This window comes from Tympanuchus pallidicinctus, unplaced genomic scaffold (genome assembly GCF_026119805.1).
Source record: "Tympanuchus pallidicinctus isolate F22 unplaced genomic scaffold, pur_lepc_1.0 scaffold32, whole genome shotgun sequence".
In the NCBI taxonomy this organism is placed as follows: Eukaryota; Metazoa; Chordata; class Aves; order Galliformes; family Phasianidae; genus Tympanuchus; species Tympanuchus pallidicinctus.
The window spans coordinates 1871699-1895321 of record NW_026294750.1 but is presented as its reverse complement, the minus strand read 5'-3'; the positions used below and the strand labels follow the sequence as shown (position 1 = coordinate 1895321).

General features: G+C 59.1%; 4 protein-coding genes across 6 annotated transcripts in view; 1 reads left to right on the top strand and 3 right to left on the bottom strand.

The window, feature by feature from the left end:
• Window positions 1-1895, bottom strand: part of ST7L (suppression of tumorigenicity 7 like) — a 32377-nt gene extending 30482 nt beyond the window's left edge. Inside the window, exons 1-2 of the mRNA XM_052698019.1 lie at window positions 1724-1895; window positions 1443-1475 (exon numbers count right to left, since the gene is read on the bottom strand). Coding sequence (XP_052553979.1) covers window positions 1443-1475; window positions 1724-1895 — 205 coding nt within the window. The remainder of the gene's footprint in view (window positions 1-1442; window positions 1476-1723) is intronic.
• On the top strand, window positions 1818-7787 carry MOV10 (Mov10 RISC complex RNA helicase). 2 transcript variants are annotated; one of them, XM_052698093.1, is made up of 22 exons: window positions 1818-2027; window positions 2789-2885; window positions 3025-3152; window positions 3232-3467; window positions 3539-3779; window positions 3954-4076; window positions 4187-4340; window positions 4412-4566; window positions 4638-4814; window positions 4894-5041; window positions 5116-5277; window positions 5355-5458; window positions 5614-5711; window positions 5792-5911; window positions 5987-6089; window positions 6251-6374; window positions 6450-6641; window positions 6728-6802; window positions 6879-7004; window positions 7104-7192; window positions 7262-7377; window positions 7502-7787. In XM_052698093.1, exons 1-21 carry the CDS (start codon window positions 1894-1896, stop codon window positions 7368-7370), a joined length of 2895 nt encoding a protein of 964 aa, XP_052554053.1. In that variant the 5' UTR covers window positions 1818-1893; the 3' UTR covers window positions 7371-7377; window positions 7502-7787. The 2 variants fall into 2 exon arrangements, with proteins under 2 accessions (XP_052554053.1, XP_052554052.1); XM_052698092.1 differs by having other exon boundaries at window positions 1819-2027; window positions 7446-7787.
• Window positions 7788-7869: 82 nt separating this feature from the next.
• RHOC (ras homolog family member C) lies at window positions 7870-13361 on the bottom strand. 2 transcript variants are annotated; one of them, XM_052698112.1, is made up of 5 exons: window positions 13232-13361; window positions 9473-9630; window positions 9153-9273; window positions 8676-8806; window positions 7870-8488 (listed from the first exon to the last, which is right to left on the bottom strand). In XM_052698112.1, the coding sequence occupies exons 2-5, from the start codon at window positions 9626-9628 to the stop codon at window positions 8315-8317; spliced, it is 582 nt and encodes a 193-aa protein (XP_052554072.1). In that variant the 5' UTR covers window positions 9629-9630; window positions 13232-13361; the 3' UTR covers window positions 7870-8314. The 2 variants fall into 2 exon arrangements, with proteins under 2 accessions (XP_052554072.1, XP_052554073.1); XM_052698113.1 differs by lacking the exon at window positions 13232-13361 and adding an exon at window positions 12713-12863.
• Window positions 13362-13770: 409 nt separating this feature from the next.
• PPM1J (protein phosphatase, Mg2+/Mn2+ dependent 1J) lies at window positions 13771-21572 on the bottom strand. The gene is made up of 10 exons (XM_052698101.1): window positions 21276-21572; window positions 19857-19983; window positions 19466-19765; window positions 18973-19085; window positions 17706-17790; window positions 16368-16486; window positions 16189-16252; window positions 15836-15943; window positions 15554-15705; window positions 13771-15320 (listed from the first exon to the last, which is right to left on the bottom strand). Exons 1-10 carry the CDS (start codon window positions 21545-21547, stop codon window positions 15173-15175), a joined length of 1488 nt encoding a protein of 495 aa, XP_052554061.1. The 5' UTR covers window positions 21548-21572; the 3' UTR covers window positions 13771-15172.
• Window positions 21573-23623: the final 2051 nt, after the last annotated feature.

The following is a 23623-nucleotide window of genomic DNA, read 5'->3' as shown; positions in this document are numbered from 1 at the left end:
TTAAACTGGCTAGCATCTTCCTAATTTTTAATTACACAAAGAGCTCCAGAAGATAGGGACAGGACTGCCTGTGCATTGCAGCTCTGGTTTTGCACAGTAATATCATGTACCCTTTGTGAGATATTTTGTCTAAATAAAATATATTTGTATTTGCTGTTGAAACCGTTCGTAGCGCAGGCACCCTCTGTGTAGTCTGGTAGAAATACACCAGTCCTTGTTTTAAAGCCATTCACGCCTGTTCTTTCCTGATGACTGCAAGCAGAACTGCAGGTGACAAACTGAACGCTGCAAACATCCACCAGCCCCACACGCAGCCCAGGGAACTGGAATTGAAGCCTTCCAGGTTCAAAGAGAAAAGCAGCCGTATGGCTTTAACAGAGAGCTTCACCCTGGTGAAACAACAGATCAGGGGGTTCTGCTCATCACTACTGCTGCAACATCTCCTATGCTCAACTCGTGTAACAGCACTGGATACAAACACACCATGCTCAGAACGGCTCCTCTGGAAGGGACCTTCCAAATCAACAGGGTCAGGCAATCAGACAAAGCAACACTGCCTGAGTGCTAGCAGTGTTTGTGCTCTGCCCTGCTTGCACACAGCTGTGCTGGGTGCTGCTGAAGGACAGAGTGCACCTTGTGCCAGCACTGTTAGCAGGAAGGTTTCCTCCCTGTGCTGCCGGAGGAGGTGAAGCACAGTGCAGAGATGCTGTGGCTGTGGGCCCATCCAGACAAACACTGCAGCAATTCCAAGAATGTGAAGCTGAAACAGAGGCCCGAGATAACGCTGCACACAACAGAGCTTTTATCTACCAGCACAGCCTCGACCTCAAGGCCAGTCTTCCTGCTCTGGGTTACTTTGCAAGTAGTTCACTGCTTGTCCTGGCTTTAAGATTGAGAGGACAGAGTGTTTCTACCTTCAGAAAGCCTTCTTTTAGGGCCAGTTCACCCCCTCACCGACCTCCTCACCTTCTTGCTCCATCAGCTTCCTCTGCAGCACTCACCTATCCTTACCCTTGGCCCAGCTCTTGGAAAAATGAACAAGATTCAGCATAACAACTGCATCTGAGGCACTGAAGTGCCAGTGATGACACATTCTGAAAGCTGCTCTATCTGTAAAGCTGTCAGCTGTTCTCAGCCAGAGGTTTCAGATGAAACTAGCTTGAAGCTGATGCATTGGTACAGCATGCAGCCACCAAACACTGAGCCACTCACAGCAGTGCAGCTCGACTAAACCAGGAAAACTCAGACGGTTTTCCTACTTACTTACAATATCAGACTTTAAATTCCCAACATCCTAGACGTAGAATATGACAAAAATGCTCTGAAGTGACTTTTTCCAAGAGCAACACCTGCATTTTCCAAGCCTCACAGCCCTCCCACAACCTGCCCAGGACCCCAAAGCACAGCCAGGAGTCACCCAGCTGCACCGACAGCAGCCTTACCCCAGTTCCTCGTGCTGCAGGCAGTCCCGGGGCCTCAAGCTGCTTTACAGGAGCAAGTTGAGAATCCCCATCCCTCCTAGGCAGGCTGTAGAGTTAAAGCCTAGAAAACTAGCGGTAGAAACGCGGCCAGCGCTGTCGCCGCCCTATTTACGGAGCAGCAGTGCCAGCTGCGAACCCACACCCCTCATCATTGCCTCCAGCACACCTGCTGTACGTCCACACCTCGTGGACCACGCAGCCCTGACGGCAGCACAGGACTGGGCCCGGCCCTGACCCCCTACCGGGATCCGGGCTTTGAGGCTGGGGGCCGGGTAGGGCTCGTGGGGGCGGTGGAGCGCCGTAGGGGCGGCCCCATCCCCGGACGGGCGGTTCCGTGGGGCGTTCGGCCCCTTTCGCTTTCGTTTCCCTTGCGGAGCCACACCGGCTCGGCACGGCGCTGCTCGGCACGGCCATGCCGCGGTTCAGCGTGGCGGAGGCGAGGCGGTACGGGGATCAGTTCGTGCAGTTCTTGCGGGACACGGACCGGGAGCAGGAAAGCCGGAGGGACGTGCTGAGGGACATCTACAGCCAGGAGTTCCGGGCCAGGTGAGAACTGCATTGCCGCGGAGCCGAGTGCCGGGCAGCCGTGACCCTCGGGGCTCTCCTCTGTCACCCGCTGGGATGGGATGAGGGCTGAGCGCTTCCGAGGAGACGCCCGGACCCGTGGAACTCCGAGCACGGGGCCCTGCTCCTGGGGAACGTAGAGCGGTGCTGCTGGGCAGCTTGACTCCTGCAGCACGGAGGTGTGACTTGACTCGCAGCACGGCGAGTGACTTCTTCAGACGTTGCCCTATGCCTTCTGTGCCGCCCGCTTCACGGGGACATTCCTGGCTGCAGGGACCCCAGGCAGCAGCCTGGGCGCAGCCTTGGGCATCACTGTCCACCCACTCCCCGCCTCGCCCTGCTGACACTGGTCACTCTGGCCCCGTGCAGCGTCACCCCTGTTAATCATTGGCAAAGACAGAGTTCATCCATCACGGGACGTGCCCCAGCACAGAAGGAGGTGGGTCAGCCTTTGGGTGCAGGGCACTGTGCACCTCTGTGCAGCCTCCACCCTACCACCCAAGTTCTGGCAGGGACAGGACTGCAGAGTTGGCAGGGCACAGCTGGAGAGACCGTGGCACAGCACAACCGTGCTGGAGCAGCCTGCAGGGCTGTAAGGTCTGAGTGGAGCTAGCGAGAAAGCCCCCGTCCTTTTCCCTCCTCTGAAGTAGAGGGAATGGCTGGTGTGAGGGGTTGTGCTTTACCCCCTTCCACCCTTGCCCAGCATTCTCCTCCTCACCCGGAAGGTCTCTCTTTATATGTAGGACTGACACAAGAACGCCCAGTTTCTCCTCCATCCTGTATGCCCTGAGAGCGTCCCAGCGGGCGCAGGTACATGGGCAGACCGTGCGCTTCAAGAAGGTAATGGAGGCCCTGAGCTGGGGCAGTGCAGCAGCTCCTTCACCCCCAGGGATGGGCTCCGGTGGGGTCCCAGCTCCCAACAAGACCCCGGCACACACTGAGGGGCTGTGCCCACACTGATGCTGGCTGCTCCTGGCAGGAGAGGAGGCGGGTTGTGGTGGCAGATCAGTACCGCAGACCCAGGACAGATGTTGAGGTGTCTGCACCCACTCCAGGCCAGCAGCCCAGCTCCGGACCAGCAGTGCCACAGAGCCGTGCCAAGAAGTGGTAATACTCCCATATCCTGCACGGGGGCTCCTGATATCTCCACCACAGCTGGGGAGACCTCAGTGCCCCCTTCCTGCAGGGCCGAGTTCATCCGTGGGAAGCATGGGGTAGAGATCGTCTCAGAGTACGACCAGGGAAATGGGCAGATCCGCTTCCCTGCTCTCAGCGAGAAGAAGACATTCACCGTGCAGGTGCAGAACCACGGCGCCGAAGCCGTGACCATGCACCACTGCCGTCCCCTGCACCGCGTGCGGGAGCTCTCCTTCATGGACGAGCAAGGGGTGACACAAAACCAAGCGCTGCTGCTGCACCCAGGTACTGCCTGGTCCCACTCCCTGCTGCCCCAGGGACGCAGGATGCAGCCCCAGCTCTCCCCCCCCTCGCAGGCGGTGCGTACCCCATCCAGGTCCACTGTGAGACCACACAAAATGGGTTCTTCCGTGCCGTGGTGGTGTTTGAATTCAGCAAGGAGCTGGATGGGCCCTTCTGCATCGGGCGCTCCATTGCTGCCATTGCTCAGAGCCAGCTGGCCAAGGAGCTGGGACCCTCGGCGCCCTACAAGCCCTACCAGGCCAGTCTGCAGCGCCCCATCACTGTCATCACCGAGGACGGAGTGCCCCCCATCAGGTACAGGGCCATCACCCACTGCTGTTCCACGTTGAGGGCTCTGGGCATGGCTCTGCTAGCAGGGATGCAGCTCTCTGCTCTTGTGCTGGCTTATGGCTGCTTCATCCTGGGGGGGGGTCAGTGGCAGCAGGCTTTGGGACACAACCCCTGCAGCATCACTGTTCCCTCACCCAGCTCCTTGAAGAATGAGCTGGAGAAGGAGATCCCCCTGGGCACCTACCCGTACCCCAAGAGCCTCAAGGAGACCATCATGCTCGGGCCCAAGACCAGCCCTGACTCGAGCTGGATGAAGATGCAGTGAGTGCTGATGGGGAGGGGGATGCCTCCTTGCACCGTGCACATCCCATTGCTGCCCCGTGTCCCAAGGGCTGTGCTGGGCATGGTGACATCCAGCCTCACATCTCCAGGTCACTGCTGGAGGCCCCGTTGCAGCCTGAGAACTACAGGCAGAAGTTCCAGCTGCTGCTGCACCTGGAGGAGATCCAGCTGGAAGTGGACATCCGCCGCTACGACCTGCAGGAGGTGCCCATGGTGCAGAACGGGACGCTGCTGCTCCTTAACGTGAGTGGGGACTGCTGTGGGGCACAGGGGTGGGGGCAGCTCCGAGCACCCGATGTGACAGCTCACTGCAGGTGCCTGGCGTGGCTGAGAATCGCCCGTCGGTGCTGCGGGGCGACCACCTCTTTGCCAGCCTGAGCAGCGAGCGGGATAGCTCCCCACGCATCCTGTACAAGGGCTACGTGCACAGCGTGGAGCTGGAGAAGGTCCAGCTTGGCTTCTCCCCCAAGTGAGTCGGCCCTTCCCCTGGGCTGGAGGCGGCCGTGGGGCAGCATCCCCTCTCACCCCAACTCCTTCCAGGCTCATGAAGAAGTTTGTGAACAATCTGAAGTTCGACGTGACCTTCACCTTCAGCCGCCTGCCGCTGCAGGTGCAGCATCGCGCCGCCGCCATGGCCATGCAGAAGGGCCTGGACAGCATGCTCTTCCCCTCAGCCTCCTGTCAGCGCTCGCTCTTCAAGGGCATCTTCCAGCCCCGGTGAGTCAGGGTGAATAGCAGCTCTGTGCATCGGGTGGAATTGAGTGGGGGCTGCTCAGCTCAGCCTCTGCATTTGCAGGTGGTTCGACCGCAGGCTGGAGGCGAACGAGGAGCAATGCCAGGCTGTGAAGCACATCGTCACCGGGATGTCCCGACCTGCACCGTACCTCATCTTTGGGCCTCCTGGGACAGGCAAAACAGTCACCCTGGTGGAGGCCATTAAGCAGGTGGGTGGTGGGGCCCAGGGCCAGCACAGGGCATCGCTGCCCAGCCCATGGGGCTCAGCCTTCCCTCCCCTCAGGTGTGGTCATGCTGCAAGAGTGCCCGGATCCTGGCCTGTGCCCCATCCAACAGTGCTGCTGACTTGCTGTGCCAGCGCCTCCTCACCGACATCCCGCCCCGTTACATCTACAGGATCATGGCCAGCTCTGCCAACTACAGGGAGGTGCCTATAGATGTCAGGGTAGGTCTGTGCCCCCCTCCCCAGCCCCTGCAGAATAACCCTGAGGAGAAGGGCCCCCACCTAATGTTCTGCTCCAGCCCTGTTGCAATTGGGACGACACCGAGAAGTGCTACGTGTATCCCAGCAAGGAGCTGCTGAAGCCCTACCGGATCCTCATCACTACACTGGTGACAGCAGGAAGGTCAGGGCCCCTGGGGCTGCCTTTGTGCCCGGCTGCAGGAACAGCCTCAGCAGAGTGCAATAAGAGGGGATGTGGGGGGCACGTGGGGAGGGTGATGACGAGGGAAGATTGTGCAGGCAGAGCTGCTCATGCCACCTCACTCCACCTCTCCTCAGGTTGGTGTCAGCCAACTTTCACCCGGGATATTTCTCCCACGTCTTCATCGATGAGTGTGGCCACGCAGTAGAGCCAGAAAGTGTCGTGGCAATCGCTGGTGAGTGGCCTCTGGCTGCCTCCTTGGGTCAGCATTGCTGCCCGCTGCTCCCTGCTCCCCGCTGAACTCCCTCTGCCCAGGGCTGCTGAATGTCATGGACCCAAACACCAACCCTGATGGGGGACAGCTGGTGCTGGCAGGGGATCCCCAGCAGCTGGGCCCTGTCCTGAGGTCACCACTGGCTGCTAAGCATGGCTTGGGTGAGTGAGGGCAGGGCTGGGGGTGGCACAATGCCTGCATAGCATCACGGGAGCCATGGGTCTGACTGCATGCAGGCACCTCACTGCTGGAGCGCCTGATGACGCACAATGCACTGTATGCTAAGTCAAATGAGGGCTACAACCCACAGTTCGTCACCAAGCTGCTCTGGAACTACAGGTAGGGACAGGGCCACGCAGCTCAGTGCAGGGCACGTGGTGTCGTCCCACTCCTGATGGGTGCCATGGCCCTGGGGATGGGGGAGACCTGCAGTCCTGGGTGCCTGGTGCCCGAGGAGAGCATCAGGTCTCTCCTGCACTGCACTATCTTGCCCCCACCAGGTCCCACAAGGCCATCCTCAAGGTGCCCAATGAGCTCTTCTATGACAGCGAGCTGAAGGCGTATGAGGGCAGCGAGCTTGACGTGCGCAACTCCTACTGCACCTGGGAGGAGCTCCCCAAAAGAGTAGGAGGGCACGGGGGATGGGGGGGGGAGGAGCCCCTGCACTGCAGCTGAGCTGATCCCAATTCTTTGCTCCAGGACTTCCCCATCATCTTCCATGGGGTGTGCGGGGAGGACGAGCGGGAGGCCAAGAGCCCCTCCTTCTTCAACACGGCCGAGATTGAGGTGGTGGTTCAGTACCTGCAGAAGCTGCTGCAGAACCAGGGCCGGCGCGGCTGCCCCACCATCTCACCCAAGGAGATTGGCATCATCTCTCCCTACAGGAAGCAGGTGCAGGCTGAGGGAAGCGGGATGGGGGAATTGGGGTGGCTCAGCCTCCCCAGCAGCTTCACTGCAGCACATCCCGTCCTCCCCAGGTGGAGAAGATCCGCCTGGCCATCACCTCTAAGGACCGCGTGCTGAAGGCTCTGCCAGAAATTGAGCAGCTGAAGGTACGCTGGGCCCCACACATCACTGGGGAAGTGATGGAGCCCCAGCCCCTCTCACCACACAACTCCCACACCCCAGGTGGGCTCCGTGGAGGAGTTTCAGGGTCAGGAGCGCCGCGTCATCCTCATCTCCACTGTGCGCAGCTGCAGTGAATACCTGCAGCTGGACCAGACCTTCTGCCTTGGCTTCCTCAAGAACCCCAAGGTGAGGCCCCCAGCTCCCTGGCAGAGCTGCTATGGGCACAGGCACCCCACAGCCAGCAGGTGAACACAAGGGAAACCCCAACTCTTCTCCCTTGCTCAGAGGCTCAATGTGGCACTCACCCGGGCGAAGGCGCTGCTGATCGTGGTGGGTAACCCAGCCGTGCTCAGCAAGGACCAACACTGGCACAGGTGAGTCCTGCAGCCCCCCAGACTCCCCCCAGCCCCACACCCTTTGCCCACACCCCACTGCGTCCCCAGGTTCCTCAGATACTGCCAGGATGAGGGCGCCTGCAGGGGGTACTATGAGGAGCCCCCCGAGGAGGACAACCTTGCCAACCACCTCGACTCCCTCCACCTCGGCAATTAACAGCCAGGTAACGCACGGCTCAGGGCAGGAGCTGCTCTCTCTGTGCTGCTCCCGAACCCTGTGCTGTCCCTGCAGGAGCCCAGCGCAGCCCTGCAGAGCTCTGGCACCCCCAACCTGGCCCCATCCTGCAGCCACCTCCTGCTCTGCCCCCCTGGAGCTGAGCTGTGCGCTGGATGGAACCCACCGGCTGTCACACAGAGGGCTGCAGCTGCGGCTGAGAGCCCAACCCAGACCGTGGGGCTGAGCCCCGGGATCATCAACGTCTTATTTTTTGTTTTCTTTTAAATCTTAAGTGATTTTTTTTTTTATACAACTGTGGAAAACCAACTGTGCTGTGACTGCTGGCCCCAGCCCACATGCTGAGCCACGTGCAGCACACCTACCTTCGTGTCCTTGGAATAAATGTTCAGAGAAAAACGCTCTGTGTTGGGTCCTGGGTGCAGTGTGGGCACAGCACGGGGTCTGCAGGGGCAGCCGAAGGGATGCCACACATGCAGAATTACAATTACTCAAATACCAGTTAGCATTTATTCTCCCAGTTACTCAGCTGAGCATACTGGTGCTAAGAGTCTATGAGGAACTCGGACTCGAAGAAGGCACCGTCATTCTAATGCTGGATGTGGGGACAAGGCACTGCCCCGGGGCAGACCCAGGGTGCAGGGCACTGCTGGCACTCCTCGCAGCACATCTCTGCAGGGCAGGGCTGAGCACAGCCCTGGTGAGTCCATAAAGGCCAGGGGGCAGCTGGGGCCAGCACAGTGCGGGGAACAGCCAGCAGCCCCTGCTTCTGCCAGCCCTGCTCAAGGCAGAGAGACCTCACAGCCCATAGAGAGCGATGGGGAACGAAGGCATCGCCCCACAGCGTGGCACAGGGATGCCCCAGTGCCTGGGGACAGCTCTGGGGCAGAGGGTCGGGGACAGGCATGGAGCAGAGCCCTTCCTGCTCACAGCAGCGGGCAGCCCCGGCGCTTCTTGTTCTTGCGGACCTGCAGGCCTGCACGTGTGGCCATCTCAAAGACCTCCCTCACGCCCTCCTTGGTCTTGGCCGAGCACTCGAGGTAGCCGAAGGCGTTGATCCGGTTGGCCATGTCTCTCCCCTCCTCTGGCTTCACAGGCTCCTGGGCAGCATTAAAAAGGAGGGTTGGGAATGCCACCAGAAGCAAGAAGCACAGCAGCTGCCTGCAGGGCATCCCCCGTGCCCAGATCAGGGCTGCAAGAAGGAAGTCCCAGCAAAATAGCCCAGGGTGAGGGGATCCCAGCACTGGCGCTCCACTGAGCGCACGCCCAACCCCAGCACATCCCCACCTGCTTCATCTTTGCCAATTCCCGCCGTGTGTGCTCATCGTTGCGCAGGTCCTTCTTGTTCCCCACCAGGATGATGGGCACATTGGGGCAGAAGTGCTTCACCTCCGGGGTCCATTTCTCAGGGATGTTCTCTGCGAGGAGCAGAGCGCAGCTGCTGAGCTATGGTGCGTGGGGACACACAGCTGTGCTGCTGCTCCGTGCAGGGCAGAAGGGGAGCACGATGAGCTGCAACCCTGCACCGTGCAGGGGAGCATGGAAATGCCCCACAGAGCCCCAGGGCCACCCAGCTGGGCACAACAGCCTCTCCCAGCACCTCCACCATGCACCAGCTCCCGGCATCTTCCGGAGCGTGCAAAAAAGCTGAGGGTGGAGCAGGGAGACACAACACCCCCAAAGTGGCACAGGGACTTCCCAGAACCCAGTATGCCAGCAGGATCTCAGCCAGCAGGACCCCATGATGCACCCCCTGCTCCCTACCGAGGCTGTCTGGGCTGTCGATAGAAAAGCACATGAGGATGACATCCGTGTCCGGGTATGAGAGAGGCCGCAGCCGGTCATAGTCCTCCTGCCCAGCTGTGTCCCACAGCGCCAGCTCCACCTATGGGCAAAGGGACACTCAGCACCTCACAGACCCTACAGGCAGCCCGTGGGGCCAGGAGGGATACTTGGCCTTCCTCAGCTGCAGTGATGAGGGTCCTTTGCAAACCGGGGCACGGTTGGGGTAAAATCAGGGGTGCTGCAGGGCTCACTCTCCACCGCAGCATCCCATCACCACCTGCACAGAGTGGGGTCTTTACCTGCTTGCCATCCACCTCGATGTCGGCGATGTAGTTCTCAAACACGGTTGGCACGTAGACCTCAGGGAACTGGTCCTTGCTGAAGACGATCAGCAGGCACGTCTTCCCGCAGGCACCATCCCCCACGATCACCAGCTTCTTCCTTATGGCTGCCATCACTGCAGGAACGAGGATGAGGGTGAGTGGAGCTGCAGGCTGCACGCAGGGAACCCCGTGCAAAGCCACCGACTCCTCCACCTGACACTGAGACAGCATCTGTCACCTGTAATGCTGCAGAGCACCCAGCCCTGCCCACCAGACCCTGCGGGGTTTCCTCTCTCTGCTGTCACCAACACGCAGCAACATCAGCCACGCGCCCTCCTTTGGGATTTGTGTTCAGATTATGCATTCTTTGGGCAGAATCTGCACCCTGGGTTGCACACGTTGGCTCCTCTGTCATCAGCTCGGTGGCAGCAACGCGCCACACTTGTGAGCAATCCCAACTTGTGCCTGGCACCCGGTGCTGGGGCTGGCCCCATCCCAGCCCTGTCCCAAGGAGTCTGTGCCACTGCTGCAGCTGCACCAGGGCTGCTGCCAGGCTCTGCTCAGTGAGCACAGGCCAAACGGGCTGCATTCTGCCCCTTGCACAACAGACACATTCCTGCAAGTCAAACCACACCTCTCATCCCGCAGTCTGGGAATACTGGGAATGGCCCAGCAGTGCCTGCCCTGGGGTCCGAGGGAGGAAGGCAGCAGGGTGAGATCGCACTGGGGTCCAACAGTTCTTTGGCATCTGCAACTCCTCAGAAACCTCAGTGCAGAGCCTGACCCATTTCAAAGGCCCCACGGATGATCCCATCAGTTCCCCATCCATGCAGAAACCCCAGACAAGGCACACGATGACAGCTTCAGTCCCCATGCAGGCACACTGCTCTGTGCAGAGGAGGCTGTAACCCACTGCAAACCACTGGGGCTGTGGGGCTGCATCCATCCTGACCCACGGAGGGGTCAGCAGCACCCTGAGCCCTGCCCAAGGCTGCGGTGACTCACGGGGCAGAGGCCCTGTCCCCGCCCAAAATCTCAGCACAATTCATTCCATTACTCACCCAGCAGCCCAGAAATAGCCCATTGCTAACACACGGCCAGCCTCCACAGAGCAGCACGGGAGGAGGCAGGGAGCATTGCAGCCACGGTGCCCCTCGGGCTGCCCCATCCCTGTGGGGACCTCGCATGGCACCAAGCAGCTATTCTAAGGTCACCAGCACCAACACAGCAAGGGCTCTGGCACAGCTGCTTCAAGGCGAGCCGCTGCTGAGCTCCGTGCTTCAAAAACTGAAATTCCTGCTGAGCAGGAAATGGGGAATTCCTGGTAGGATGCATCTTTCACCCAGTTTCTGTTTCTGAACCTCGGGAAACAGCACAGAAAGACGTCACCACTTTGAAGAAGGGGTCGGACCAGAAACAGAAACCTTTCCACTGGCCTCTCATCCTGAGATCCCACCCCCATCACACCCAGCCCTGAGCTCACAGCACTTTGCAGCCATGGGTGGGGGGGACACAGATCTCCAAGGAGAGCAGCCGGCTCAGTCTGTCCCTCACTGCTGTGTCTGCAGCCTCTGCTGAACCTCAGTGTTTAACAAACAAGTGTCCTGAGCACTCAGACTGTTTGGATTTACTTCTGGTTGGAAGGAGCTGGGCTAATCGCAACACAAACCAGGCTCAAGGTTAGAACATCACCATGCAGTTCGCTGGGTTTCACTCCCCCAGGTGCTCAGGCAGCACAGCCTGTGACACAGAGGACACCTAAGGAAGCCTGCAGCACCCAAAGAGCACGAAACCCCAGCGGGGAACACAAACATCACTTCCCAACCAGTGCAGCCAAGGACAGCAGTCTCTGCTTCTAAACATGGCTTTGTGTGTTCAAAGGGCTGCAGCCGCACCCCGACGCACGCCAGGCAGGAGCACATCAGGACAGGCCCTGGGGGAGGTGCAGCACGGCAAGCACAAGGCCAGGGTGGGCACAGAGCATCCCTGGAGAGCTTCGGGGCTGCAGCTGAGCCCAGAGTTCAGGGGAAAGGATTTGGGGACAGTGACAGCGGTACACTGAAATGGTCACGACTCCAGCAGAAAGTCCCACGGCGCGGGATGACTTCCTGGCAAGGCTCAGGAATGGAGTCTTATACAGAAGCAGAACAAGATTCCAAAACCAGCTGGGAGGGAGGAGTGACACCAACTCACAGCACAGCAGCAACAAAGCTCGGGCTCTGGGGTCCTGGTTGCGAAAGTTTGGAGCTGTTCCTAAGGTCTGACCAGACACACTGTGTTACACTGGGCTCCAGCACAGCAGCAGAGCAGGGCTGCTCTGCAGACAAGGGGCAGAGCAGGCAGTTTTCATTGCCAAATCCCACAAAAACATCCACAAGCAAAGCAAAGAAAGGGATTTGGAGCAGAAGAATGTTAAAACCCAAACTGGGCTTGAGCTGTGAGCACTTTGTGGGAAAACATGTGGGATTGCTGCCCAGCAAACCCGGCGCTGCACACCCTGCAGGGTCGGTGCTCTCTGGGCAGATACTATGAAACCAACACATGATACCAACCCTGACCTGCGCTTGGAGTCTGACTGCAACCCATTTAAATGTCTTCTGTTTCAGGATGACATCCAAGGAAGCAAAAACATCACATGTGCACAAAACCTCTTAAACTGAAACTCCCAGCTCTGGCTTTGGGACTACAGCCACAGCCTCCCCCTTTCATACATCACGGGGCCAAAGAAGAGAAGCCAACATTTTGTACACAGTCACCAAACCTGCAAGGCTCCTCAAGTGCTGTATTTCAGTTGGACACATTGAAAACTCAGCCTGCTGCAGCAACTACTGCCCCTCAGGAGCCCCGTGCTGCCCTCATCTCCTCCCCCATAGGACATCCATCATGTTCTTACCTTACATCCCACAGAAGCACCTTCCCCAACAGCACCAGTATCTGCTGAATGCCTCAGATGACACTCCCAGCCCGGGCAGGTGGCTGTATTTGTGCAGTGCCTCGCAGCTGATTGCTGTTTGCACACACATTCCACATTCCCCATGCCCATACACATCCCCATCCCGGCACACACATCAAGTTACCAAGCAAGCCGGGTTAAGCACTCCCAATATCCACAGATATATCCCTATATCCACCTATAAAACGCTTCCCTGGAAAAGCTGAAGCTGTCAGGAGTCAATTTAAGGCACATAAAATCACACGCAGCCGTAACTATGCTACCTGGAAGGAAGAGAGGAGCAAAGATTCACGGAACGGCACCGGGAAGGAGGAAAACGGAGCGCAGACGGCCTCGTGGTGCCGGGGGGGATCGGGCGGCCGCTGCCCGATTTGGTGCTGGAGCGCCGCTGTTGGTCATGGTTCTGGAATGCTTCTCTGCTCTGAGACATTGCACAATTGTTTCTGCTCCGCCGCCTGCCCCCCTTGTATAAATGTTTACAAATGAGCTCAGCGCTAAGCAAAGCAAACTTTTGTCCTTTTTTTTCTTTTTTTCATCTTTTTCCCCCGAAGAAAATACAACGCTGCTGTGCCGGGGGCGGCTCCGTTCCGGATGGCTCCAACCCATCTTCGCCCCCAGGACCCGGCCCGGCCGATACCGCACGCGGTACCGCACTCAGCACCGCCCCACGGCGCACCGCTATGCGCTCGGTCCCACCGCAGCCCCGGCCCCGCCCGCCCCCAGCAGCGATCCCCGCACCGCTGAGCTCCCCGCAGCGCCCGCATCCCGAGCACGGCCCGTACCTCTCTCCGGCACGGCACGACTCCCTTCCCCGGTCCCGGTGCCGGCTCCAACCCCAACTCCGGAGCGCGGATCGGACGGCACCGCCCCGTTGTGGGGCCGCCCTCGGAAGGGCGGAGCTGTGCCGAACCGGGCCGATTCCCGACGGGGGCTCCGCTCCCAGCCCCGCTGCTGCTGCCCCGCCCTGGCACCGGGCTCTATCGGAACCCAGGCCGTGCCCTATGAGTCGTTTCTATTTTCAGATTTCGGAGACAATTTCTCCTTAATTTGTCCCTCCCCCGGCCAGCAGCCGGCTCCAAAGGAAACGTTTCTTTAGTGAAGAAGGGAAGCGCAGAGGAAGCTCTAAATGCAGCCTCTGCCCGCGCTGCCCCGCCTCGGCCGGCAGCAGCGGAGGCATCGGGCGGCTCAGGGAGCAACGTAAGGGAGGAAGGACAGCGGCTCACGTGGCCCCCAACCTGCCTGCACGAATTAATCAGCCCTAATTAGCTTTTAAGTTAGTCGTCTTTGCAGGAGCTCAGCAAGAAAGGCGCCGAGGTGGGACTGCGGGTGGCACGACCTTTATTTAACCACGCAAGGGCAGCTCCTCCAAGCCCAGCATCATCATCCCCTGCTCCCTGCGGCACAGAGATGCACACAGGTGCAAATCTCACTGGGTAACTTTCACTCCCCACTAAGTGCACCCAGTTTATTTACATCTCGCTGATTACAGAGAGGAACACGCCCCGAAGGTGACACTCAGTGACGAGGGGCAGACGCTACCGTGCATCACCAAAGCACAGCACAGGGCTCAGCTGTCCCCACGGCCACCCTGCCTCTGTGCTTTGGCAGGGTGCAACGCTGCCGAGGTGCAGGAAACTCATCATCCCCCAGGTCAGAGGTATGCCAGATGCAGAATGCAATACTGCAGAGAAAACAACTGCAGCTACAGACCTGCTCAGGACCAGCTCGGAGTCTGGGGAAAAGCCAGCCCACTCCATTTCCCAGCCACGACCAAGCTGCTTCTATTGTGGGCTTTTAGCCCCCAGCTAAGCAGATCCATGCAGCACTTTAAGCTGTTAAGCTTGGCTGAACGGGGCTCCTCTGTAACTGCTGCTCAGCAGTTGCCAAATTAGAACGGCTCAGAAATAACAGACCTATATTCATACTGACTGCCACCTCACACCAAGAAGGAATTTAGACACTTTCCAGCTCAGCTCTCCAGTTAATAATAAATAATTGGCTCTAGAAACACAGCGGTGATCCAAGGCATGAAGAGAGGTGGTGGGCAGAGCCCATGGCACAGCCTGGGGCTGGCAAACACCATGAGAGTGCAGCAGCTCATTTCCTCCCAGGTGCTCTGTGACTGAGCCCTGTCACGTCCACCGAAACCTGAGACCAAGGCAGTGTGCCCGGCTGGGGATGGGGCCCAGGAGCCAAAGAAGGCCAGCACAAGACTGGGACATCCTTAGGGCTCACAGCACCTGCAGCTGGGATGGGCGCTGCCCCGCTGCCAGCAGGACCCCACTCCACACCCATCCCAGTGCAGAAGCTTCAGCGTCCGTGGTGCAAATGTCACAGGGCAGGAAAAGGAGGTGATTGCAGCAGCAAGCACAGGCTTCACCGGGTACAGGCACTCAGAGCCCAGTCACAGGGCTGTAGCCAGCACACCTGGGCCAGGGCGAGGTGCTGAGTGTGCACCAAGAAGCCAGAGAGCACTGAGGCTTTTCACAGCAACCAAGAAAACCAGCCCTTGAGCCCAGTCTCTGCTCTGTCCTTCCATCTCTCCAGAGGGCAGCGATGCAGTAGGTGAGGGGGTGCTTCGGGCAGGAGGCTCCGAGATCCTCATTCTTCTTGTGGTCAGCTCAGGAAATGAGTGCTGGAGTGAGGGGTGCCCTGGGCAGTGCCAGCATCCTGCTTCTGGCCATCCAGGCAGCGCGACTCCTCTGCCCAGTGCTCTCAGATTATCACATGTAGTTGCCAGGGCCACCCAAGGGGATCACAAACACGGAGATGTCATCGCCAGAGCCCAGCTTGTCGTTGGGCAGCCGCCAGCCTCGTTCCTTCAGGACACCCCTGGAGCGCACCACCAGCTCCTGGGCCACCATGGTGTACCTGGGCAGAGCACAGCGGTCAGCCCAAGCCCAGCAGGAATCGTGCTACACCACACTGCTGTCCCCAGGAGGAGGGGGGAAGCTGATGCAGCCAAAGGGGCAGGGAAGGGGCTCTAGGAAAGCTCAGATACATGCATACAGAGGGGCACTGTGCACAGAGGGATACGTGGCCACAACGCTGCTCCAAGCAAGATGTTATGGCGCAGGACACACCTGTCTGTGTCTCCCCCTCACCTGCAAGGGTCATTGGGCTCATAGCTTGTCAGCACCTCCATCACCACGCTGGCCACCTCCTTGTCATTGGTGACATCCCAGAGCCCATCGGTGCCCAGGACCAGGACGTCATCGGGGCAGTGCTCATACTGTGTGAGGTCATACACCCTGACCTGGGAAACAGTGGGGCAGGATGCAAGGGTGATAGAGGGCTCATGGACACCCCAACACCACCAGGTGCTCTGAGCACTCTCTGAGATCACCCCAATCAGCTCCACCTACTGAAAGAGCCCTCGGGCTCACCTCTGGGAAGCAGGACAAGAAAGGTTTAATGTGGATGTTGGAGCTGAACACCTTGAGGTCGTGGTCTCCCAGGCCCCGTGTCACCCCAATAGTGGCCATCACCCGAGCCTGGAGAAAGGCAAAAACAAAAGCAAGCTTTAAGCTGCCTCACCTTCACCTCTTCTCCTAGGAGAAATGATACACATGGCATTGGCACCGTGACAGCATTGGAAAAAATGGGCTGGGACCCCCAGTTCAGCAAGGGCAGATAGGGAACAACCCCTGCATGGCGCCAGAGCCCTAGCTGTGATGCCACCAGACCCCCACCTCCCAGGGCAGCAGGGACCCCCTCCCCTCACATCCCAGCATATTACCTTTTTGCCTTCCCCGTAGATTAGTGGAAACTTCAGATCATCCTCTTCAATCTTTTTGTAAGCCCTGATTGAAACAAGGCAACCTGTTGGCCAGTGCCATGGGATGAGGCCCCTTTGGTACATGGGGATGGGGCTGGAGCTGTGGCCACATGCAGCAGCAGCCCCAGACAGCGCAGTACCAGCCGTTCATGCTCTGGTCTCTGTACAGCATCTTCTTCCCCAGCTCCTTGGGCTGGATCCTGCGGGGGAACTCGAGGTGTGTGAACTCCTTTCCCAGCAGCTCAGGTCTCAAGAAGGCCTGCAGGAAGGGGCAGAGCATTCAGCTGCAGTGCCATGAGAGCAGGGTCCTGCCCAGCACCACCCATAGAGCACCCCAGCACGGCTCAGGACAGCCAGGTGCACCCGTGGGACATCAGTTGTGGGGCCTCAGGGTGAGGACAGCATCAGCTGAAGCTCAGGTGGGAGTGATAACAATGCAGCTTCAAAGCTGCCCTCCAGCACAGTGCTCAGAGGGAGAAGCAGTTCAGGACACAGAGCCAGAAGGAGTTTGGGCACATAAGAAGCCCAAAAGGGATAACAAAAAAGGCAAATTGCAGAAGAACAAATTGCTCCTGGCCCAGGAGCAGCCAGAGCCACAGAGCTCCAGGGCTGCAGCTCAGCACAGAGCACGATGCTCACACAGGGACACCAGTTGCTGTCTCCTTCCCAAGCATGCATCCTGTCTGTGACCAGGGGCAAGCAGCAGCACAGAGCACAGGGCTCCAGGACATTGCTGGGTGGTTGCCAGCATCCCCACAGGCATCACCACCTCATGCAGAGCTGCCAGCACGCTGCTGGAGCCTGGCCTGGAGCTGGAACCCCAGGGACCGATGCCCCACATCCCCCCCAGCAGCCCCAGTGCTTCCCCAACTGCAGCCAAGATTGAGACAGTGCTTCAAAGTGCAGGTGGAGAGGGAGAGAAGCTGAGAGGAAGGAGAGGAGCCTTTGATTATGGCAGAGTTGGTGCCGAGGCACGGAGAGCCCTGGCCACAGCCCAGCCGCTGCGCACTGGAGCAAGCACACGCCTGGCCCTCTGCCCATACACGCATCACAGCTGGGGAGGATCTTGCTTACAGCAACTTCTTCCCCTCAGTCATTCAAACACAAACATGAGAAAAAGTACCACAGTGCTCTCTCAGATATTCTGCGAGGCAGAAAATCCCATCCAGCAAGACCTCCCTTAACACAAACACCTCCTCCTCCGTGCTGCCATCAGAGAGGTCTTTATAACCTTAACAAGTTTCATTGCACAGCACAGAAGGTCTGCCCAGGACAGGGAGCTCTCAGGAAGAAAGCCAGAAATCTGCCAGCACTCTGCAGCTCCCCCTGGGAGCACCAGGCAAGAAACCAGCACTGAGCACAGGGACCCCTGAATGCACGATGGGACGCTGAGGGTGAAGGCAGCAAGAGGGGCAGCCCCAGGCAAGGCTCAGGAGGTGGGTGAGCAGGAATGGGGTTAGAAGAAAGGTCTTCCTTACTAAGAATTGCAGCCTCTGCCTCTCTGTCTCTGGAGTAAACTCCCTGGACATTGGAATGATTTCCCCGTTACGGATGATAATGGCCCTGCAATGAAACATGGAAGGATGAGGTTAGAGGAGAGGTCCTCTCTCCGCTGCCCATCAGCTGCAGGGACATCAGCCAAGCCCTGCAGCCCAGCGCACAGGGCAGGGGAGGGAGGACAGGGAAATGGAAGAGAAGCGTGGGACAGATGGAGAGCAAACTACGATGAGAAGAGAAGCAGCACAAAGGTTATTAAGCCTCCATCTCACGCAGCGCAGGCAGAAGTCGCCAGCAGCAGGACAGAGGTGCAAGTGCCCAGCACTGGGGGTGAGCTCCCTGCAGGAGGGCTGAGTTTTTTGATGGCTTAAACAACGGCTGCTTATGAGATGTTCCTGGAAGTCCCAGGGGATCAGGGATCTCTGACACTTCTGACCCCCCTGTCCCACTTGCTGTCCGGCAGAGGGCTGCAAATCCCCTGCAGTGATGCAGGGCCCAGGTGTGCCCAATTCTGGTGGGGACCGATGGCAGGGAGGGAGTGCAGAGTCTCATTTGGTTCCAGCCAGGAACTGCCTGGATGAGCAGCACCCTTTGCCCCAGTCTGTCCCTCTCACCCCAGGCCACCGCCTGCTGCTCTCACCGTGTCACAGCACTCAGTTCCATGGCACCTGCAGCCCTGTGACACTCCAGCAGATCCGTAACACCCAGCAGTCTCTGCCCATCACCCCAACCTCTGTTCATGGTCCCTGCCATGCCACTCTGCAAATCCTCAGCAGAAAGGGGCCAGGACTTCTTCCACACCAGGTATGGAAGCACATTCAGAGCACATTCACGCTCAGCATCAAACACTGTGGGCTATCAGCACACCTATGCATAACTGCAGTAATACAACCAAGGAAATGCATGTCAGGCAAAGTCCTTGGATTCTGAGCTCCCTCAGGCCCTGTCTGCACAAAGATTTGCACATCCTTCTGCTGCAAATGTTTGCTGGTACAAAACGTGCCCCCAGATTGATGCTTGCACATTTTCAGCAGCTTTGTTGAAGCCAATTTTCATTCCCCAACATGTAGCCCAAGCCAGCACTAAGGTGCAGTTCAGGACCACCTGCAAAGCACAGACACAGCTGGGAAGGCAAGGATCACGTGCCAGAGGTGGAGAAGGAATTCTGCAGCTACCTCAGTGCTGCAGGCACACACAGCACAGGGAGGAAATCGGGGTGCACCTCAGCCTGGCTGGGATCATACATACCTGCTGTCACCAGCGTTGGCTACATAGAACTTGCCCATAAGGTACACAGCGGCCAGGGCACAGCAGCCCCCAGAGATGTGCTGGGACGCCCGCTCCTGCTCGATCTGCTCGTCCTGGAGAGATGGAGAGCTGTGGGCAGAGCAGGAAGCAGCCCTTGCCAGCAAGCAGAGCTCCAAGCAGTCCGAAATAGCTCTGAGCTGCCCCGTCAGCACCCTGGCTGCCAGCTGAGGCTGGGCACATCGCCCTGCTCACCCCAAGGTCCTGTGTGCAGCCCAGGACACAGCCTCCTCAGCGCTGCGGAGCAGGCAGCAGCTGGAACAACGCCCAGTGAAACCCTCTTCACCCACAGAACCCAAAGCCTGTGTGTTTGGTGCCCCCAAAATGAAGCAGAGCAATAGGGCAGGAGCTGCCCAGCAGCTGTCCCTGCAGACCTCCGTGCTGCCAGAGGAGACAGGAGCAAAACAAACACTGGCAGTCAGCAGCTGCAGCTCACCATGTGTTTGAAGGCGTTCTCAATGGCGCCGATCACCAGGCTCTCGTGGGAAACTGCCTTCTCCAGGTGAAAGCGTGGCAGAGCATCACTGGGGACCTCCCGGCTGTCCTCTGCCTGGCTCAGCTCAGCATTGTGCTGCAGGCAGATGGGAGGTGGGGAGGGGTCCTGCAGGATGTCCACCAGGTCCCGCAGCTGCTCGCAGATGTGCAGGTGCAGCCTCTTGGATGCCATGACAGCAGCACCGCTGCCCGCGTGTCCATCAAACAGGGCCCAGTAGTGGAAATAAAACCCCCTCCTGCCCTGTGGGGAGAGATGGGAGACTCAGCGACGCCTGCAAGGGAGCAGGTGGGCTTAGAGCTGTTAAGGGAGCAGCCTCCCACCGTGCCCTCACCCTGTCAGGCTCCCCGCTGCCATCCCTGCAGGGCTGGTGGCCCCTGGGGCTGGGCCTCCTCTCCACAAACACCACCTCACAGCATGCCTGGTCCTCGTTGTGCTGACTCTTTCCTGCATTTATCACCCTGTCGGGAGGAAAAAAAAACATTAGGGGTCTCCATTTTGCATTTGAAATATCAGGCTTTGTCCGGAGACACTGCAGAACACCAGCCTCAGCTCATAGGGATGGGTTGGAAGCAATGTGGCAGAGGTGACCCCGGCAGCACCAAATTCCTCCATCCCCACCGCTGCCCCAAACCCACCCCAGCCTCAGGGCACCCAGCCTGGGCACATGGACACTGCACTGGATGCACAGCCTCCATCCCAATCCAGCACCTTGCAGAGGGAGCAGGCAGCTCACAGAAGGAGATGAAAAATGGAACCAACAGGACTTTTGCAAAAAGATTCACATGAACTTTTTGCAGCTTGTGCTGACAAAGCAGATGTCAGGTCTGGACTGCAAAACCTGCTCACGAGGGGAAGCTGTAAATGTGCACAAGTGAGTGAGCTATTTGGGCAAGGACTTCCCAAGTGGTTTGCAGAAAGAAGTCCTGGGACAGAGAGGAGAAGTCCCACTGCTGAGCACAGGGCGGTTTTCCTTCCTTTCCCCACAGCATCTGCAGGGTTTCTGCTCCTGCAAGAATGAGTGCAGGCTGCCCCTACCCCAGCACTTCCCGAAGGAAACACATCTCAGGAGGTTCCAGGGAAGCTCAACTCGTGCAAAGTTGCAGGAGCAGAGCACAGAGGTGGCCTTCAGCTCCTGACCTTCCCAACCTGCATTCAGCTACGGGTGGAATTCAAAACCAGCAAAAGAAGAAGAGAGTGAGCTCCCAAAGGGGAAATCAGGGTCAGGTCCTGTTCCCATCGCAGCTTCAATTCCCTTCTCCCATGTCCTGCGAGAACCGGAGCGGTTCCTTCAGCTCTCAGTATCAGTTCCCTGCGTAGCACCGGGCATCGGGCAGATAAGCTCAGAAAATGGAAGAGCTTCGAGCTCTGAGGGGATGGGGAACAGCGTAAACAGCTGAGCCGCCGGCAGACGGGCAGAGAGCCGGCAGGCAATCCTCCCGTGTAGGAACGCACAGCTCAGCACCGCCTCGACCCACTTTCGTTTCTCGTGGCCCCGCTCCGCCCGCTTCTCCCGGCTCGGTGAGGCCGCAGCGCGTTCTCCGTGGCCGGGCAGCGCCGGGAGCCCCCGCAGCGCTCACCGCCCCGCACCGCAGCGCCGCGCCGATGCCGCCGAGCGGTGACAGCCGCGGAGCAGCGCGGAGGGACGCGGCCGCCTTCGGGAGCGGCAGAACGGAGCTGCGTGTCCCGAACGCCCGCCCCGCAGCCCCCAACGGGCACGGCGCTTCCCCCCGCCCGGCCCGGCCCCGCTCACTCAGCGTAGCCCGTGCTCCAGGGCAGGCGGCGGCGGCCGTCGCGGGGGCTTTGCACCGCCCGCCCCGTGTGGTCGTCGGCACGGCGCAGTTCCTCGGACGTCAGCTGCAGGAAGGCCGGCCGGCAGAACGCCGTCACCCGCGACCCCTCCTCGCCCCCGGCCCCGCTACCGCCGCCACCGCCGTGCCGGGGCTCGGCCGGGGTTTGCGTGCCCGGCCCGGGGCCCAGCCCCGCCACCAGGTGCGAGACCGCTGAACGCACCCGCAGCAGCATGCCGGGCCGAGCCGGGCCGAGCCGCGCCGAGCCCCGCCTCCGGCTCCGCCCCAGGGCCGCCCCCCCGGGGGAGACGCGCACCGGGACGGAAAGCGGCTGCGGTCCCCGGGTACGAGATGGGACCGCTACGGTGATGGAACTCTGAGCCTCTGGGTTGTGAGGGATGGCAGCCGTGGTCCTGGCAGCGGTCACCTGAAGCTCAGCAGGCCCTGATCCTCTCCGGCTGCTGGATGCTCCCCAGCTCCCGCAGAGCCTCCTGCTCCGACCCGGCATCTGCCGCTCTTGGCAGTGCTTCGTCACGCTCAGCGGTGAGACCCAGCCCCCCGCGGTCACGCCGAGCTATTAATAAGCAGCTGTGCTGCAGAGGAACGGGGAGCTGACGGGACTGAGAGCAGAACCTCCTTCTTCCACCGGAGCTGCGGCAGCGCTGCTCGGGATGCAGACTCAGCCGCCCCAAGGCGATGCGCCTCTGCCGGCTGGGAGAACTGACAGTTCGGAGAGCACAGCTCACAGGGACTGACCTCAGCACCTCCTGCCTCGGTATTCCTATGGCAACAAGCATTCTGCTGAAAAAAATACAATATTTGTCTGTGTAAAGTAGAACTGAGTCCATCTGCTGGGCTCTCCGTGTCCCGGTGCACTGCGCTCCCCAGGGAGCTGCTTTCATCCTTCCCGCACAGATCTGTACTTTCAGGTCTGTGCAGAAACACAACCCTCACTGCTCGCCCTGCACAGCTCCGAGTGCATTCATCACGTCCTTGGCTAAACCTTGTCCCCTAAGCAAACTATTGAGGCCATCCTACGGGTATTGTATTACTCTTTTTTTCTCCCGAGCTGCAAGCCGCTCAGCAGCGCGTCTCGGTGAGGTCAGAACGCACGCACCCTTTCCAGGCTGCTTTTTGGAGCTGCCTTCACGTCCCTGCCGGCCGCTGCTGCCTCCTCCTGCCCTTTGCCTGCCGCTGCTCGGCTCCCACTCCTTCGTTCCCTGCTCAGAGCTCACCTCTATCTTCTCAGCGAGGCGGAGCGGGCACCAGGGGGCGGCACAGACTGCGCGCAGCGCTGGAGAACGCGACCCCTTCCCTCCGCTCGACCCCATCCCCGACCCCTCCCCACCAGCGCAGTTTCCTCGGGGGGTCCTTAGCGGCATCCCCCACTGCCCAGCACGGCTGAGTCACCTTGGAAAGGGGGAAACTGCAGCGTCCGGATTGACTGCTGTGCAAATCCCACCTCGTTTCGTGCTCTTTGTGTTTCCGTTCTGCTACGCGCCGCGCAGAAAGAAAACATAAAAACACGCAGCAAAACGTTCCCCGAAACAATGCAATGCTAATAGCTGTTTTCCAAGAAAGAGAGCGACATTTCCTCCCATTCATCCTCCCTGCAAGCTCAATGCAAGCTTCCTCCCTGCGTGCTGCCCCTGCGCTCCTTTCCGGGCACTGCTGGTGCCAGGCACACGGCTGAGTGACGCAGGGAGGCCCAGCTGTGTCCCCTGAGTCCACTCTGGACGTCACCTACTCCATCCTCATGTTTCCTTCCCACCCTTCATGATCCTGCCGGGGCTGCCCTGCCTGGGTGCTGCACTGGGTGCTCACCCTGCATGGAACCAGTTTGGGTGTCCCTTTGGGAACGCTGTCTGTGTGATCCCTGCCGTGACCTCAGCTCCCTTCTCCCTGTTCTTGGAGGCCTCTCCAACCCCCAGCTGTAATGAGCTCCTTTCAGCACAACAAAATTGCTGCTGCTCCCCCCAAGAGGGTGATTGCTTAGGGCACAGCAGGGAAATTGCCATGAACTGTAATGCACTTTCTGGTGAGAAAATGTGAAAGAATATGTTGGTGGCATTTAAGGCAGTATGTAAGCAAATTAAACATCTAGATCATAAAAGTAGTGAAGGATGTTTTAAAATAAGCCCTTTGCAGCAGTGCATTAGTTGGCTGCACAGCTTTACCGTGTAATGAGCAATATATTAATTTATAATTAGTGTAATACAGTGAAGCCCCACAAATAGCTCTGCGCGCTCCGGATAATTCATCAACAGAAGAAGCAGCTCTTAATGGTTTCCAAGCTTTGCCTGTCCCCCGT